Source organism: Eurosta solidaginis, chromosome 3, assembly GCF_040869045.1.
Source record: "Eurosta solidaginis isolate ZX-2024a chromosome 3, ASM4086904v1, whole genome shotgun sequence".
NCBI lineage: Eukaryota > Metazoa > Arthropoda > Insecta > Diptera > Tephritidae > Eurosta > Eurosta solidaginis.
This window is the reverse complement of record NC_090321.1, coordinates 283805782-283823080: the sequence shown is the minus strand read 5'-3', so window position 1 is coordinate 283823080 and position 17299 is coordinate 283805782. Positions and strand designations below refer to the sequence as shown.

At 37.2% G+C, this 17299-nt stretch overlaps 3 protein-coding genes across 3 annotated transcripts; 2 read left to right on the top strand and 1 right to left on the bottom strand.

The window, feature by feature from the left end:
• Nucleotides 1-6369: 6369 nt before the first annotated feature.
• On the top strand, nucleotides 6370-7594 carry LOC137245708 (tRNA N(3)-methylcytidine methyltransferase METTL6). Its single transcript, XM_067776792.1, has one exon. The coding sequence runs from the start codon at nucleotides 6605-6607 to the stop codon at nucleotides 7469-7471; it is 867 nt and encodes a 288-aa protein (XP_067632893.1). The 5' UTR covers nucleotides 6370-6604; the 3' UTR covers nucleotides 7472-7594.
• Hyccin (PI4KA lipid kinase complex subunit hyccin) lies at nucleotides 7479-10597 on the bottom strand. Its single transcript, XM_067776791.1, has 2 exons — nucleotides 9722-10597; nucleotides 7479-9567 (listed from the first exon to the last, which is right to left on the bottom strand). Exons 1-2 carry the CDS (start codon nucleotides 10390-10392, stop codon nucleotides 8544-8546), a joined length of 1695 nt encoding a protein of 564 aa, XP_067632892.1. The 5' UTR covers nucleotides 10393-10597; the 3' UTR covers nucleotides 7479-8543.
• Nucleotides 10598-13050: 2453 nt separating this feature from the next.
• Lhr (Lethal hybrid rescue) lies at nucleotides 13051-14308 on the top strand. The gene has a single exon (XM_067778330.1). It carries the CDS (start codon nucleotides 13153-13155, stop codon nucleotides 14137-14139), a length of 987 nt encoding a protein of 328 aa, XP_067634431.1. The 5' UTR covers nucleotides 13051-13152; the 3' UTR covers nucleotides 14140-14308.
• Nucleotides 14309-17299: the final 2991 nt, after the last annotated feature.

The following is a 17299-nucleotide window of genomic DNA, read 5'->3' as shown; positions in this document are numbered from 1 at the left end:
TCGGGAATTTTCCCGACCAAGGACTGCTATTTCAGTGTAACCCCATTTAATTTGTTGCGACCCTCCCACAAATTGTCATCCTCCCAGCAGCTCCTTGCAGCGGGACTGCTCCATATTCTCTTGCTCCGGGCAGGTATCGAACCAGTCCGGGTCAGTCTCCTGACCCCGGTCCTGAGAAATGGTTTTGCTGCTGTATTTTTAGGACGGTCATACTCTTGTCAGTGTGTCTCGTGTAAAGGCTCCATTACATTGTAAATTTTACCAAGTAGCGCAACTAACAGCTGATCGGTGAAAATTCGCACATTCACACGCACAGTTCTCGACTCAGTTTCAAAAAAAACTTTAGATTATTTAATTCAAATTTTAAAGTGAGATAATCCTTACAAATTTATGTATACAAAATATATATGGCGTTTTTGTTGTTATTGAAACAATAGTTTTATTTATATTAAAGCTTTTATCATTTTTTTCTTTTAACTTTGAAAAATCTCCGAACACCATTCCTTCATTATATGACATTCGACTGCCTAGTCCACTGCCTTCCACTCTATTCGCAACATAACCTCTACTTAAGCTGCCAAACTATATAGTAAACAATGCTCCATTACTGATACTTATCATAGACTTGACTTGACTTGAGAACTTTCACTTACAGGTCTGTTAAATGAACATTGCATGTTACTGATTACTCAAAACTTGGCAACACTTAACTTGACTTAAGGCTCCATTACTGATACTTAGCATAGACTTGACTTGACTTGGCGTAAACTTGGCAACTTAGCCACGATTATACTCCACTTGGCGCATAAAATCTGGCATCATAATCAGCGTTGAAATTTATTTTTAAATAAATGTCAATTTGTATGACAAAATGTCAAAATGAAATGGAAACAAACAAATGGCATCTCAAAATGTAAACGTCACTTAGAACTTACATAGAAAATCAAAATTCAACAGACTTCTAAGTCAAGTTAAGTTTTGAGTAATCAGTAACATGCAATGTTCATTTAACAGAACTGTAAGTGACAGTTCGCTAGCCAAGTAAAGTCTATGCTAAGTATCAGTAATGGAGCCTTTAGAAGTCTGTTGAATTTTGATTTTCTATGTAAGTTCTAAGTGACGTTTATATTTTGAGATGCCATTTGTTTGTTTCCATTTCATTTTGACATTTTGTCATACAAATTGACATTTATAATTGTTTTTGTTTTTATCGGCCTGTTGATAAATCATTCAAGGTTCGAATCGAGCTCAAGGCCAGAACAATAATTTTTTTCTAATGATAATTATTGTTATTTTTTAATTTTTCTAAATTTGAAAAATTGTATTTTGTTTTTGGAGTAGTAAGTAGAAATTTTTTCAGACAACCTGCCATAGCTGCGCAGATAGATCCATTTCGAAGGGTGCTTAGCTATACAGCGCTGGTTAGCGCAGCATGCCTAAAGCGTACTGATGATGAAGGCTTAGCACCCTTCGAAATGGATCTATCTGCGCAGCTATGGCAGGTTGTCTGAAAAAATTTCTACTTACTATTCCAAAAACAAAATACAATTTTTCAAATTTAGAAAAATTAAAAAATAACAATAATTATCATTAGAAAAAAATTATTGTTCTGGCCTTGAGCTCGATTCGAACCTTGAATAATTGACATTTATTTAAAAATAAATTTCAACGCTGATTATGATGTCAGATTGTATGTGCCAAGTGGAGTATAATCGTGGCTAAGTTGCCAAGTTTACGCCAAGTCAAGTCAAGTCTATGCTAAGTATCAGTAATGGAGCCTTAAGGGATGGTTGCATGGGACAGGTTGTTCTGGGCTAGACCCCAAAACCAGACGTCCACGTAACTTCTACAAATCCTTTGTGGCTCCTTGCTGTTCACTTCCTAGGACATCCCGTAGTCTGCGCCTTAACCCGAAATTTGGCCCCACTTCCCGGCAGAGGCCGCAAGTTTAGCGAGAGAACGTGACCTTAAAAGATAGCTCGATCCCGGCGACCCCCAAATAAGGGATATAAACCAACGCATCAAATTGCCTGTGGGTGAACACATGCGGGAGAAATGGGAGGAGCACCTAAGCGGTTGTAACCTCACTGCCGGTGTAGGTAAACTTTGGTCCACTGTAAAGTCCCTATCGAATCCGTCTAGGCACAATGACAAAGTTTCCACCGCCTTTGGCGACAAAGTGCTGTCGGATGCAAAAAAAATGCGCGAGCGTTTCCTACCGACAATACATAATGCATTCTACGGTCGACAAAAATAGACCGAGGGCCAACAGACACGCACGTTAACATAAGTTCAGCGCGTCACCAATTACCATCACCGCCAAAGAGGTTGAGGATGCCATCGGTCATGCTAAACCATCCAAAGCAGTGGGCCCAGACGGCATAGCCATGCCGATGCTTAAAAGCCTAGGGAAAGAGGGTTTCAAATATTTACCACATGTCTTCAACCTCTTTCCACGTTTGTCATACCCGAAAAATGGAAAATGGCCAAGGTGGTCCCGCTACTAAAGCCTGGGAAACCAGCTAACATAGGAGAGTCATATCCGCCGATATCTCTCCTATCGCCAGTAGCCAAGACGCTTGAAGCCATTTTGCTCCCCTACTTCAAAGCAAATTTGAAGCTACCCTGTCATCGGCATGGCTTTAGAAAACTCCATAGCACCACCACCGCGCTAAATGCCATTAGCACCCAGATAAATCGTGGTTTAAATCAGAAGCCCCACCATAGAACAGTACTCGTAGCAGTAGACCTATCAAAAGCTTTTGATACGGTCAACCATGGCACGTTACTGCAAGACTGTGAAGGGTCTACCCTTCCCCCATGTCTTAAAAGGTGGACCGCAAATTATCTGGGTGGTCGGAAGGCATCGGTGCAATTCCGAAACGAAACATCAAAGCCAAGAAGAATTAAACAAAGTGTGCCACAGGGTGGTGTCCTATCCCCACTTTTGTTTAATTTTTACATATCAAAACTACCTTCGCCACCGGAAGGAGTTACTATCGTTTCTTACGCCGATGACTGCACAATAATGGCCACAGGCCCGGGCCCACAGATCGATGAGCTTTGCAGCAGAATAAACGGCTACCTCCCTGATCTCTCCAGTTTTTCGCCTCGCGAAACCTGGCATTATCACCGACTGAATCATCCGCTTCCTTATTTGCAACTTGGATGTCCCAAATGTCGACCATTTTGAACATCTACGTCGATGGCACTACGCTACCGACTGTCATACACCCCAAAATCTTGGGTGTGACGTTTGATCAGGATCTACATTTTGGTGAGCACGCAGCCGCAATTGTTCCGAAAATCCAGAGCCGTAATAAAATCCTCAAATCCCTTGCTGGGAGTACTTGGGGAAAAGACGCTCATTACCACATACAAAGCAATTGGCCAGCCGTTTGCGTGCTACGCGTCCCCTATATGGTCACCAAGCGTAAAAACTACCCACTGGAAGAACCTACAGTCCTGCCAAAATACTGCGCTCAGAACCGCCACGGGCTGCCTTCTTATGTCTCCAAAACACCATCTACATAATAAGGCGAGAATACTCCCCATCAGGGAGAGAATGGAATATCCAGAAACCTGGGCATCCCAACAGACATCTGATTGATGAGCCGACACCGCCTAGGGACTTAAGGAGGAAATTCGGCACCTGAGAACTCAGCCGTATGAAGCAAAAAAAAAAACACAAACAGGTCCTTGGTGAACTCCACAAACAGGCGTCGTACCTTTATGCCGGGAATTGCCAGGTGAATCCAGTACTCAGGAAACAGTACCCAAAACTTGCGGAAGATGAAAGCATACTCCCCAGGGAAACGCGAGTCACTCTGGCTCAACTTCGTTGTGGATACTCTTACATATCCAGAATCAACCCCGACACACAAAATGTATGCCCTGCCCACATGACACCAACCATCTCTTTAATTGTAATGTGGAACTAACGCCTCTATACCCCTTTCATTATGGTCCACCCCTCTCGAAACAGCAAGTTTCCTTAGACTCCCGTTAGAGGATATTGATGACAATTTGTGTTCGGTTGCAGCTATTAGGTGGGGCGAAACATTGCTACAACAACAACGACAATTGCGCATTGCGCATGTAAACAAAAGATCAGCTGTTTTTTATGGGCAATTTGTACGTCATTTTCCTTTAGCACTTGTTTTTTCTCTTTCTTTCTTTCATTCGCTCAAGCAGTCAAGTGTGACGTAGATGCGCAGAACGAAACAATTTTGAGCTCGTGAATGCGCAATCTTCTGTTATTTTATTTATTACAGTCTCTAGACTTAGATTAAATCTATGAGATCACATTTATACATTATACAGTCATTGGATTTTGCATAATTAATTTTGAGTTATAAAATGTATTTCTTTTTTACCTAATAGGTACTCCTTTACAATATTCGTATAATAGCCTCTTGAACTCTTTCATATTTTTACAATCTTTTAAGTCCCTAGAAAGTTAATTGTATTCTCCTAATCCCTCAAAATATATACTCTTTTTATCAAATTCGGATTTTAAAATTGGCAAGTGGAAATTATTTTTGTTTCTTGTGTTATAGTTATGGACATCGTTGTTGTATTTTACACGATCATTTAGATAATTTGGTAGGTTTCCTAATTTCATGTTGTGTATGAATTTCAAAGTATAATATAACACAAGCTGTTTTACACTAAGCCAGTTCAAGCTGTTTAGTAGTTCTTGTATGGGAGTATCAAAACGCTTCTTTAAAATAAATCGCATCACCGTATTTTGTTTTTTCTGCAACGTATTTATCCTTGAATCAGCTATTGTAAATAGAATCGTTGGGCAATATATAAAATGAGGTTCAACGATAATATCGGCTTACGTGCTTGCACGTCCGTATCATAAAACCTATCTTATTTGAAACTTTCCCCTCTACATATTTAAGATGCTCATCAAACTTTAATCTTTCGTCTATTATAACTCCTAAGTATTTTATTTGGTTTATTCTTTCTAATGGGATATTTGCTATTTTTAGGGTTACATTGTCAACTCCTGAGTGTATTTTACTCATAACCATCCATTTTGTTTTCTCAATATTAATTTTGAGCTTGTTTTGACATAGCCATTTATATACAGAGTCTATATCTGCTTGTATTTTTGATATGGCCTCAGTTATGGATGGACAGCTTATCGTCAACAATGGATCATCTGCAAATAGTCTTATTTTTCAGTGACTCAAACAAGTTTTAATATCATTTATGTATATTATGAACAGAATCGCGGCTAGTACTGATCTCTGTGGTAAACCTATTTCAACTTCTATTTCAGGAGATGTCACGTTCCTAATTAAAGTTCTCTGTTTTCTTCCTGTAAGGTAGCTTCTGAACCACTTTAAAGCTGTATTTCGGACGCCGATGTTATATAATTTCCTGAACATCATATCTCTATCAATAGTTTCAAAAGCTCTTTTAAGGTCAAGAAAAACTGTGACTGTTACTAGTTTGCAAGGCATTCCTTCTTTCCACTCTGCTATCGCCATGTTCAGTGCGGTTTCACAGGAGTGTTTTGATCTAAACCTTGATTGCTCGCTAATAATAATTTCATATTTATTTACATATTCAAGCAGCTGTTCTTTTACAATTTTCTCTATCATTTTTTCATCGCTAGGTAACGTATTTATTGGCCGTATTTCTTCTGGTTTTACTGTTCCTTTAACCTTTTAAACTGGTATAATTGTCGACGTTTTCCAGCATGCTGGAAAAACACCACTATTAAAGCTTTCATTAACTATGCTAGTATAATAGTATCCTAAGTATACCATACTATCTTTAACGACACCTTCTGTTAATAATTTTCTTCCACCATATTTATTTTGTAATGTTGCCGCTGTACGCAAGAACTGATCAACACTTACATTTTTAAGTTCAAATAAATTTCTATTTATGTCTACTTCAGCTTCAACTGGCATAATGGTTTCAATACTACAACGTATTATTCTTATACTTTCAATAAAAAACGGATTTAATTGTCTTGCAATTTCATAATCTTCCTCAACATAAGTGTTGTTTATAAAAACTCGTTGTTCATATTTATACCATCTTTTAGACATTTCCACATCAGCCTTTCGTTGTTAATGTTGATTGTGATTTTATTCTCCATGTATTTCTTATTTTTAAACTTGATTACTCTTTTGTAGTGACGTTTTATATCATTGTAATTCTCCCATGAGTTTGATATCTTTGCCAACTTGTAAAGTTCATATTTTAGCTTGTTCAGTTCTGTAAGTACACGATTCTGTGTGTGATTTGTGGTTGCATTTGCATGTTAAATTTTTATCGGTATCTGGTTCACTGTTCATTGGAACGGAACAAGGAGTATCGAGTCAGCATTTATAACAGTACCGTGTCCTACATGGCTCAATTATATCAAGTGATTGTCAAAACGTTAAATGTAAAATGTAACCAACAAATTTACAATTATTTACACATCTTTTTGCGTTATTTTATAAGGAAATGCATCTAATTTAGCGCAATTTTTTTCTCACAACACACTAGAATAGCAAAGTTTTATGTTTTCTTTCCATTAAATTCGCCTAACACTAACACGCAGATTTTGACAATCCGAAGCCCTTTGTTGAATATGAAAAATTCTGATGGCTTATTGAAAGATGTCTTCACTACGGCCAAAAAGTGTCTGACTGATGAGGAAAAAGAACGTCTGAAAGCACAAGATAGTCGTATTGTTCCGGAGTTTAAAGCTAAAAAGCTTGAAGAGCAAGCAGATCGACACTGGGATATATTTTATAAACGCAATGAAACTAATTTCTTCAAGGATCGGCGCTGGATAACCCGTGAATTCGAAGAATTGATAGATGACAACATTAAAGATAGTAAAAATGCTAGTTTTAAAGAAGTTAGGCATCTCTTGGAGATCGGATGTGGTGTTGGAAACTTAATATTTCCATTAATTGAAGAACAAAGAAAAAATGTGAATGGTAGTAGCTGGTTTTACTATGCCTGTGACTTCTCAAAACGTGCCATTGACTTTGTACGCACCAATCCGCTTTACGATGAGCAAATTGTACGCGCTTTTCAATGTGACATCACCACAAAAGAAATCTATAGGAATATAACAAAATGTTCCTTGGACATCGTTACGATGATATTTGTATTATCCGCTATACATCCAGATAAATTTTCCCATGTTGTAGAAAACATTTATCACCTTCTAAAGCCGGGTGGTATTGTATTATTTCGCGATTATGGACGTTATGATATGGCACAACTGCGTTTCAAACCTGGTAATAAAATCGCTGACAATTTTTACATGAGGCAAGATGGTACAAGAAGTTATTTCTTTGACGAAAAGGAGCTAAACGAGGTATTCGCCAATAGTGGACGGTTTGAAATGTTGGCAAATTCATACGTTCATCGCCGCACTCTGAATATCAAGGAAGGCATTGATGTTCCGCGAATTTTTTTGCAAGCTAAATTTCGAAAAAGTTAACAAGAAATCTGCTTTGATCGATACTTTATTGTTTTAGTAGTTCATTTGGAGTCATTTATTTAAATTTAATAATAGATAACATTTTTTGTTTTTCAAAAACATTGAATAAATACTTTAAAAATACCTAATTTGTTTATTAAATTGAGAGGCATTAGCATCGAAAATTCTAGCTTAATCACTATTTACCTACATATATAATATACTCATGAACTTATTTTTAGTACAGAACTCAACTTGAAGAATTATACTACTTTATTTAGAATTTCAGAAAATTCGGCTAAAAGAGGAGACTAGAAAAAACAAAACTGCTAAGAAGAGTCGGACGAAGTATTACCAGAAACCATACAAAGATTCGTTATGTGATTGATTTTTTAAACGACATGGGTTTATTAGTAATAGTAGCAAACTGATCAGGAAGAGATCTACTTAAGGGTCTTCCCGTAATCTCCAGTCGACCAGGTTAAAACTGCAAAGGGCCGAAGCAAAACTAAATTCATGGTTTGCGTATCATCGGTTGAATGAAAGTGAAATGACTTGGAAACTATCCCGCCGTCCATAGTAAAAAGACAATAAAGTTCCCTTCCCGTCTTTTATGAATCTTAAAATTAACGGTGAAATATGAAACAGGGTTTTAAATTTGATGTTAACATTAAATTTCCCAAATAAAAATTCAAATTTTTCCGAATTCGCTTTTTACACTTCACCTCCGCCTTTTTGTTTTGGACGCCAGCTAGCGGTGAAAACTGATGGCAAACTGATATAGGGGCATGAAACAAAATGGGCTGTGTAATTGGTAATAATTTAAACCTAGCAACAATTATTTATAAATTTGTATGTTGTAATTTGCTTCGAATATTAAGTTAACTGAAAATATATAATATTGATTATGTATTACAATATGTTTTAGCAATAGCTTCAAGCCAAATTGTCACTAAAACAAAAACAAATACATAAATGCTGGTAACATTATCCAGCATTTGGCACACACACGCAACAATTTCCTATTGCTTTCATATATGCATTTAATTAACTCAAAAATAAATATGCTAAACTTTATGAAATCAATGTTGCACTAATCCATATTTATATCTCCCACCTTAGTACTGCTGCTGATGCCGCCAGCAATTTGTGGCATTTCAATACTTGAATCAAAGCTTTTTGTTATCAAGTCACTGCTCGTAATTGAATTTGTGTTACTGGCTGCACTGCTATTGTTCAACATATTACCACTGCCACCACTAACAGCACCACCATTTAGGTCACTGTCAATACTAAAATTACCGCTACCGTTCTCATTGCCTAACAATGTTTGCATAGGCAGCATATCAGTGGTATCCACTGCATCGTATGTCTTGTTACCCTTTAGAGCCATACAGGATGGACTCTTTTCGAAATCAGCGGTAGTCATATTATTGACTTCAGCTTGTAATTGTAGCAAGGAATTGCGTTGGGTATGCTTCTCAAACTTCCGCAGTGGTGGTTTAGGTGGTTCACTTGTTGCGCCAGATCCACTGCCACTTTTTCCATCTTTTTCTTTGTCTTTAGACTTTTTAAATCCTGCAATCAATGCTTTATGTGCTTGCGCCTTGATACCTTCCATGCTGGGACGTATTATAGAATTACGTGATGAGGTGCTTTGGGTCTGCTGCTGTTCTTTAGGATCGACTTCTTCGGTAACACTTGCCAACATTGCAGGTGCTTGTGATATTGTTAGATCTTGCACTTGTATGGGTATATCATCGGGTAATTTTTTAGTACGGAATGATGCATTCGTGATCATCGATTTTGATATGGCGGTAGTCACGGTGTTAGTAGCAGGTGTGAGGGCTACGCTAAGTCCCATGGGTCCATCACTTGGCTGACCCGAAGGATTTGCATGCAAAGAATTTCGCACAGCACTTGTCACTAATATTAGCTCGCTATACATTTCAAAACACGCACGATGATGTATGTCGTCCAATGTTTGTATTGCTACAGTGCCAAATCCATTAAACATCGCAAAATAGATAGCATGTACTAACTCCACAAGGAATGATGAGGAAAGTGGAATCCGTGGTGTAATGGATTTAGGTACAAGTGTGCCACCCGAATCAGAACTAGACGTTTATGATCAGCATATTAAAATCATATAAATTATTTGTGTGCAATGAGCCATGTAAATAAAAAATTAAGTAATTATTCCTTCAAGGCTTCTGAACGTTTATTTATTTTTTTTTTATAAATACTGTAGTTAAATTTGAATACACTTACCCATAAGAAATGCGATGAGTATGTTGTTTGGAAAATCCCTGATTGACTAACTGTGATGCTACCCGACATAGATGTATTAGCGCATATTTCTGTGTTAGGCTAACTTGTTGATTATAGCAAAACATGAGTGCTGTCATAATACGTAGTCTATTATGTGCTGTTATAGCCTCAATCTGTGCATGAGGTCCCCATTTAATTTCCCGATTACAGTTCTCTTCCCAACGACGCAAATCGGTCATGGGTAGATTTTTTTCCTCATGATAAACTGATGCCTGTGCTAATATCGGCATACGAACATTGACTACTAGCTGACCACCATCTTCAGTGGAGATTTCAGCATTATAAATGCAAATCAGTAATGTTTCCACACTACGTGCACCCTTTTTGTCACCCGCGGTTACAGCATGCAAATATGTGTATACCAATACTGGAATGAATTGTAATGGAAATTTGCGTAGCGAATCCTCACGTGAACGATAAAAGGAAAGCATTTGCTGACAAATATCATGCACCAAGCTTTCGTGACGCTGTCTTTCACTAAATATTGTATAAATGGCTTCAGCAATTTCAGGGTCACTCTCATGTTCAACTGAGAAGGCCGTCAGTTCACCTGGTTGACTTCGAACGCGGTGGTAATCTGCTAACCAGTCTTGTACAATTGATTCCGCCATAGCAGATAGCTCTCACCGCGCACTTTGATCTTTTCCCCAATTCCTTTATATATATATCTTCCAATACTTTTCATATATCTTTATTTGGAACTTGTATTGTATTTTGTTAGTACAATTTATTTACAATAATACAAAAAAATTGATTTGACGTAACTTTTTACTCAATCAAATTATCAGCTCGTCACTCAAGCGATGTGCACATTAAATTCGGTATTATTTCATATCGGATTTAAAGCGGCGGATCTTATCGATACACTGACATTGGATACAACCCTAGAAGGCTCAACTGCATTCTGTAATGATTGGTTTTCACTAGAACGAATTTTGCAACAAACTTCAATATCAATGAAAACAGCCTGTCATGCAACGTCAAATGCCTTTGGCGTCCGTTTTGAGGTAATTCCTTATACTGTTTTTACACAGAAACTTAATGATCTCATTTCAGCTTCTAATGAAATCGTAAATTTTTTGCTTTCACACAGAAGTAACTGCTCGATTAGTATGAAGGATGAAATATCAAGCGAATAAAATGACAATGCTATATGACAGACAATCATGGCGGAACGATACAAGGTGGCAGCATGGTGACTTACCTACAAACAAAAAAAATTCCATGTACATGTAAATTCGATGGACAAATGTCAAAATCGTACTGCGCCGGTAGTTGATGTATCAAATCAAATAAAAAAGTTTATAATCAGCTGTTCGATGCGGCCACCTTGTATCGTTCCGCCATGCAGACAATGACATTTACTTTGACAAATGCCATTTTGAAGCACTGAACACACCAAAAACTAAGAAGCGGAACGCGGCCAACAGAGTTGCATTGTGCTTTTGACTTCGTTAGGCATTCGATTAGCTACTAATGAAATAATTATAGATTCGAATTTTGTAAGGAAGATTGAGCCCAATAAGCGTCTTAATGTAGAAAACTGCCTTTATTGTTTAATAAGCCGTCTGTGTGAAAATAGTATTTCTTTACCTTTAACTGATACAACCTCGCCTGTGTCAAAAGATGCGCTCTTGAAGGCAGGACCACGAATCCATTATTTCTTTCAAATAATATTCCCAAAAACCGAAAAATTATTGCTCCGAAACGGAAGACGGTATCCATAGTATTTTAGCGCAGACCTCCCTTCTGCATGACCCTGAGCGAGTCCAACATCGGTTTGGAGATCTAATCCATATTGACGCAAAACACTTTAATTTTTTTTGGTGTTTACAACAAAATCATCCATTTTACAATAATCACATGAAAATTATGAGTTTCTTTTGCAAATATCTCTTAACAAATAAAATTTTTTGTTTCAGATTTTGGATTCGAGATCCTGCGCCCAAAGTGCGTCTTAAAACACCACTCCCGATATTTTTGGCCGAGTTTTGGCAGTTGTGAGCTAATGTAAAGAATTACCCGTCTTGACGACAAAGTGGTAATTAAATTGGTAATTCTATACTATACAGCATATAAAAAACTACCCTGGCCGCGCCACCAATGGTGCAGGATCAAAATTGAATCCGACCAAAATCACTTTGTACACATTCTATTTCTTCTCTGTACAACAATGAAATTTGCCAACATCAATAGGTTTTGTGCATGAAAACACAACTAAAATAAACTTTCTTGTGAAAAAAGTGAGCCAGAGACCGAAATAATTTCCCCGTGTTATTTGCAATTTTTTATTAATAAAATTTAAAATATAAACATGCCAAACTCACTAATTTTGGGGGAATAGTGGTCTCGCTTTCACATGGTAGAAATTGTTTTTATATCCTATGAAGTTCCGTCAGTTTTTCTAGCTTGGAATCCAAGACAAAATAAAGTAGTGCCATATAGATATTATAGACTTTTACACGGAAAATAAAAAGAATTCTTGGGCGTTTTCTTACGATGTGGGCCATTTGTAGATTAGTGTATGTGTGAACGTGGTCTTATCAAAAAGGATATGGATATGGATGGAGGTTATGGATAAGTCACCATAACCATTAAAGGGCCAATTAAACTTCCTTAACCCTAACGCCATAGTCGTAACCATACCCATATCCATAACCATCTCCAATGTGATCGATTAATGGTGCCTTAACCTAAAAATCGTGAAAATTTCATAAAAATGAAGAAAACGCAAAAAATTGCAAACATATTCCACAAAAAATAAGTCTTTTAGTCATAACGTATCCAAAACATTGAATAAAATCTACAAAGTTATTAAATTCACCGATGGCGGAACTATACAAGATGGCAGCATGGTGACATATCTGCAAACATAAATAAAAGTTCCATGGATTTTGTTTTGTATATTCGATGGACAAATGTCAAAATCGTACTGCGCCGAAAATTGGTGTATCAAATCAAATAAAGAAGTTTATAATCAGCTGTCCCATGCTGCCACCTTGTATTGTTCCGCCATGAATTCACCAACTCAAATATTTTTAGGTTATGGATTGTCAAAAGGAGATGGCAAACTTAAAATGAAACCAAAACATTGGCAACATTTTCTTACAACATACAAAAACTGTTAAGTTTTATGTTTTCATTCCATTCCATTGGCATAACACCAACACGCAGACTTTGACAATCTCAACTAACAAATTTTGTTTTTGTACAGATGAGGCAACCATATAGTTGAACCACGGTTAGTAATCGGTAATATCGTTGCAAGGAGCATTTGTAAATTTCCCACATCCCCAAGTTAGACAAATAAAATCTTGCTTCAATGCGCTTAAAATAACAATTTAACTTTAAATTTAATAATTTGCACAAATATGGATGAAGAAATAAATGCAAATTCAAGTGAATCAAAAAATATAGAAGTACTGAATGTAAATAATGTGGATTCTACCGGCGGTTTCGTGTTAAACGATGAAAAACTTTTGGAATTGGTACAATTGTATCCATTTTTATACAATCCAAGAGTGCGTCCCTTTCAAGATTCCGATTATGACGATTGGGCGTGGAATCGCATTACAAGTGCATTTAACCAAAACTACGTTGGTTTATTGCCACCGGTGATCTTTGACAAAATTGAATTACAACGCCGCTGGGAGAAGCTTAAGCCGATTATAAAGAAAATGGCTAAAATGTTGGATTTAACTGCTATTCCAGAACCGTTAAGACAGATGATCGTAAAAATTAGTATTCAATTGGAGGATCAAGTTACCGATGTTCGCATTAATCTTCCATCTGATGCGCAACAAATTATCTATGCGAACATGGAGATGGTCGGACGGTTGCCATTAGAAAAACGTTTACAATTAGAAGCAGAAATTATGGATTTCATACTTAATGCTGAATTGGACAATAAAGCAACAATAAAATTAACTGGATGGAATGCAGCTGTTGCAAATGATGAATATGAAGCTTTGTTAAATGCAATGGATATGAAGGAATTGCTTTTGTTAAAATCTACCGAACAAATTGATACGACAGATAATTCGCAAGAGCAAACTGTGACCAGCACAACGTCAAATGGGGTATACGAAATTATTAGTATGAATGGCGATAGTAGTTCAGATATGATGTATGAATCAGGAAATGATGTGGACTTCGAAGCTGCAATGGGTAGCGGTACACAAATATATAAAAGAAAAACGTTCAATTCAAGGAAAAGATTACAACATCAATGGATAGATTTGCAAGATGCTGACAAGTTTGTAAAGCGGGTAGTTGTCAGGCTAAAACGCATAAATTTGGAAGATTATATACCATTGTCACAGATAAAACGACAACGTAGAAATTCAATGCGTTTTTAATTATGTATTTATATTTAATGGTGGTATACGGTTTTAAAATTTAAGTAGATTTAGTATTTTTTGGCATGTCCTATTTATAAGCGAACTATTACCGTTATTAAAATAGTATCTAAAATAAATTGCTACGTACTCTTCTAAAAAAGTGTAAAGCTAAAACTTTTAAAGAGAATGCATATGTTTATTTTGTGAAAGGTGTTCTTATTTATATTGAATAAAAACCCAAATCGATATGAAGAAAATATCCAAGTTCATGTTGATACAATACAAATTGATAATGAGAAAGAGCTCATATTCGCCCAGCGGGTTAGGGGGCTTAGAATATACCCGCGGTAGATATGGTAGGTATGCCTGTCGTAAGAGGCGACTAAAATACCAAATTGATTCAAGGGGTTGTGTACCGCAACCCTCTCAAGGGGTTGCCAGCGCAACATATAGCTTCTCCAACCCAATTGTCAACCTCACCTACCCATGGCGAATCATGTTTCATTAACAGCCAAGGCTCTGGCGACCCCAAGTTCCTCTTGGAACTAGAGATATACGCCGCCGCCGATTTGCGACGTTTTTCGCACGGCGCCGCCGAAAGTCAAAAATATCAGCGCGGCGGCGGCGTTCGACGCGTTACTATATTTTCTACTCTTTTAAGACTGTCTAGGCCATTTATTGTTCATCCAGAAAATTGGTCGATATGGTCGAAAAGGGTATCAAGGGATGCGCATCACTGCCAGTTATAAAAATCCAATGGCTAAATTTAACACTTTCTAACCGTTCAAAAGTTAGTTCAAGGCCAGCTTAACACAGATTTCGCATCACCGAATTCACCAAGTTATTAAAACAAAACACTTAAAGAAAAGTTATATAATAAATTTAAATGCTTTGCTTTGCATTGGATATAACCTATCACCCATGTTTAAATATGACCAACACGTGACGGCTCCTGTTACAAATGTAAATACAGAAGCACATTTTTTAACCAGGTTAGGCTTTGTCCTTCGCAAGAACACTGAAACTGGTGAAGCAAAAGCTTTCTCAAGACAATCGAACAAATTACCGGGTGTTCTACTACCCTAACGCAGGGGATAGTCGAACTAGTCTGAAAACTGAAGGCGGTCATCCATAATGAGCTATTATATCATAAGGCAGGAAACTAAGACTATTGAAGCCAATGTATCGAAGACAAACGTCTGCAAATTTTGGTCCACATTTTAAAACCTTTACCCACGGTCCTTGTAAAATTTAAATTATGTAGATGCGCCAAGGATTTAACGATTTTCACCCATGTGTTAAGCAATGATATCCACTTAGACTGGTTATGATTTCGAAGGCGGCATCCTTGGCCGAATAGTTACTCCTTAACGTTCGAGGTGTAGCTCGGAAGCATAGCGCGACAAAAACATCCGTCAGAAAGTCTTCGGAGCTACACCTAGAGGTTCTAGCAAAACTAAGTCGACGAAGGTATGAGTTCGAAGTCGCAGTCCAATAGCTTCTGTACTGGCATATGGTGTAAGGGGCCAGGATACGTTGGTATGCGACTGGTGGTCGGGATTGCTAATGTTCGCACGTCGGGAATTGTAGCTCCTAGAAACAGCCGAAAAACTGAAGGCGCCCTTAGGCGCGATCAACAATAAGCCAGCATTGACGCTAATCGTTTAGAACTGTGCCACGAGAGTCATGACTATTAGTAGATAATTGATAGCAACCGTAAGTCGCCTTTGTGTGTGTATTTAAAGAAATCGTGTCGACGACATGCATTAGAGTTAGCCCAGAACATCTGCTCAGGTGAAACTACGCTACAAAAGTTTGAATTTTAAGTATTTCTCCTCTCTCTACTCCCGAAATTTTCGAACGATCCGCGAGATTTTGAGGCCAACACCGCGGATCTTTACGAAATGGCCGAAACGTCGATTTCACTAAATACATATAAACGAAACCTTTCCAAATATAATTTTTTTTTTAATTTTCGCTTTACAAGACTCCCAGATATTCATCCGCAAGTTAATGATATTATTCCAGATCGTCAAACATACCATTGACGTCAGCAGTATGTTTCCATATTCATTAGTTGTGGATAATGTGATACTCTGAAGTCCAGCCATTCAATTCAGAGGTTTACGCCGATCACTTTGTCGGCGCGCCGGCCACGCGCCGCCGCTATATAATTGTCTACACACCGCCGCCGCCGATTAACTGACGCGCGTATGTAGGGATTTACTACACGTTGTTATGAAATACTTGTTATTGTTAAAAAGCTTTAATTTTTATTTAAAAATCGAGTTTCAAGTTTTTATATTTCATGTTATTTTTGTGAAATTTGATGTGAAAATTTTTATATTGTTTTTTGAATTGATATTGAACAAATATAATTGAATTCAAATATATGAATAGTGCGTGTTCATTATATTAGGAATTTCATAATATACATACATATTTATCGAATGTAGAGGTAACTCATAAGCGCCGACGTTTGCTGTTGCAGTGATGAATTACTCTATATATATAACTGCGCTGTTGTTGACTAATTGAGAGCAAAAATGTATAGAACTTTCTAAGTGATTCAAGATGCAGTGAGTATAATTGAGGATATGTATGTTTGTATGGATTGGGGCAATTTGACTGCTGACTCAGATGTACTTTGGGTTTGTGTTATACTGCTACAGCAAATAAGTCGTAACTTGACTGTACGACGTGCTCTAGTTGACGATTTCCGCTTTGTACCGTTGCTAGCATTCGTCCTCAAACGTTCACATGAACAAGAAAAACAAAAATACAAAAGATAGATTTGGTTAGGGCTTATCATCAGATACCTGTTGCGGAAGAAGACATTCATAAGACTGCCATAACCACACCTTTTGGAATGTTCGAATTCGTCAGAATGCCTTTTGGATTACGAAATTCAGCGCAAACATTCCAAAGGTTTATAAATGAAGTGTTAGACGATTTAGATTTTATATTTGTTTATTTGGACGACATATTGATAGCTAGTAAAGATGAATCAGAACATTTACAACATCTTAATATACTATTTCAACGTTTAGATAAGTACGGATTGAATATCAAGCCATCTAAGTGCGTTTTTGGAGTAGGTAAAATTAATTTCCTAGGTTACAACATATCGTCTGAAGGTATTCAACCATCAGCGGAGAAAATTCAATCAATTCTTGAT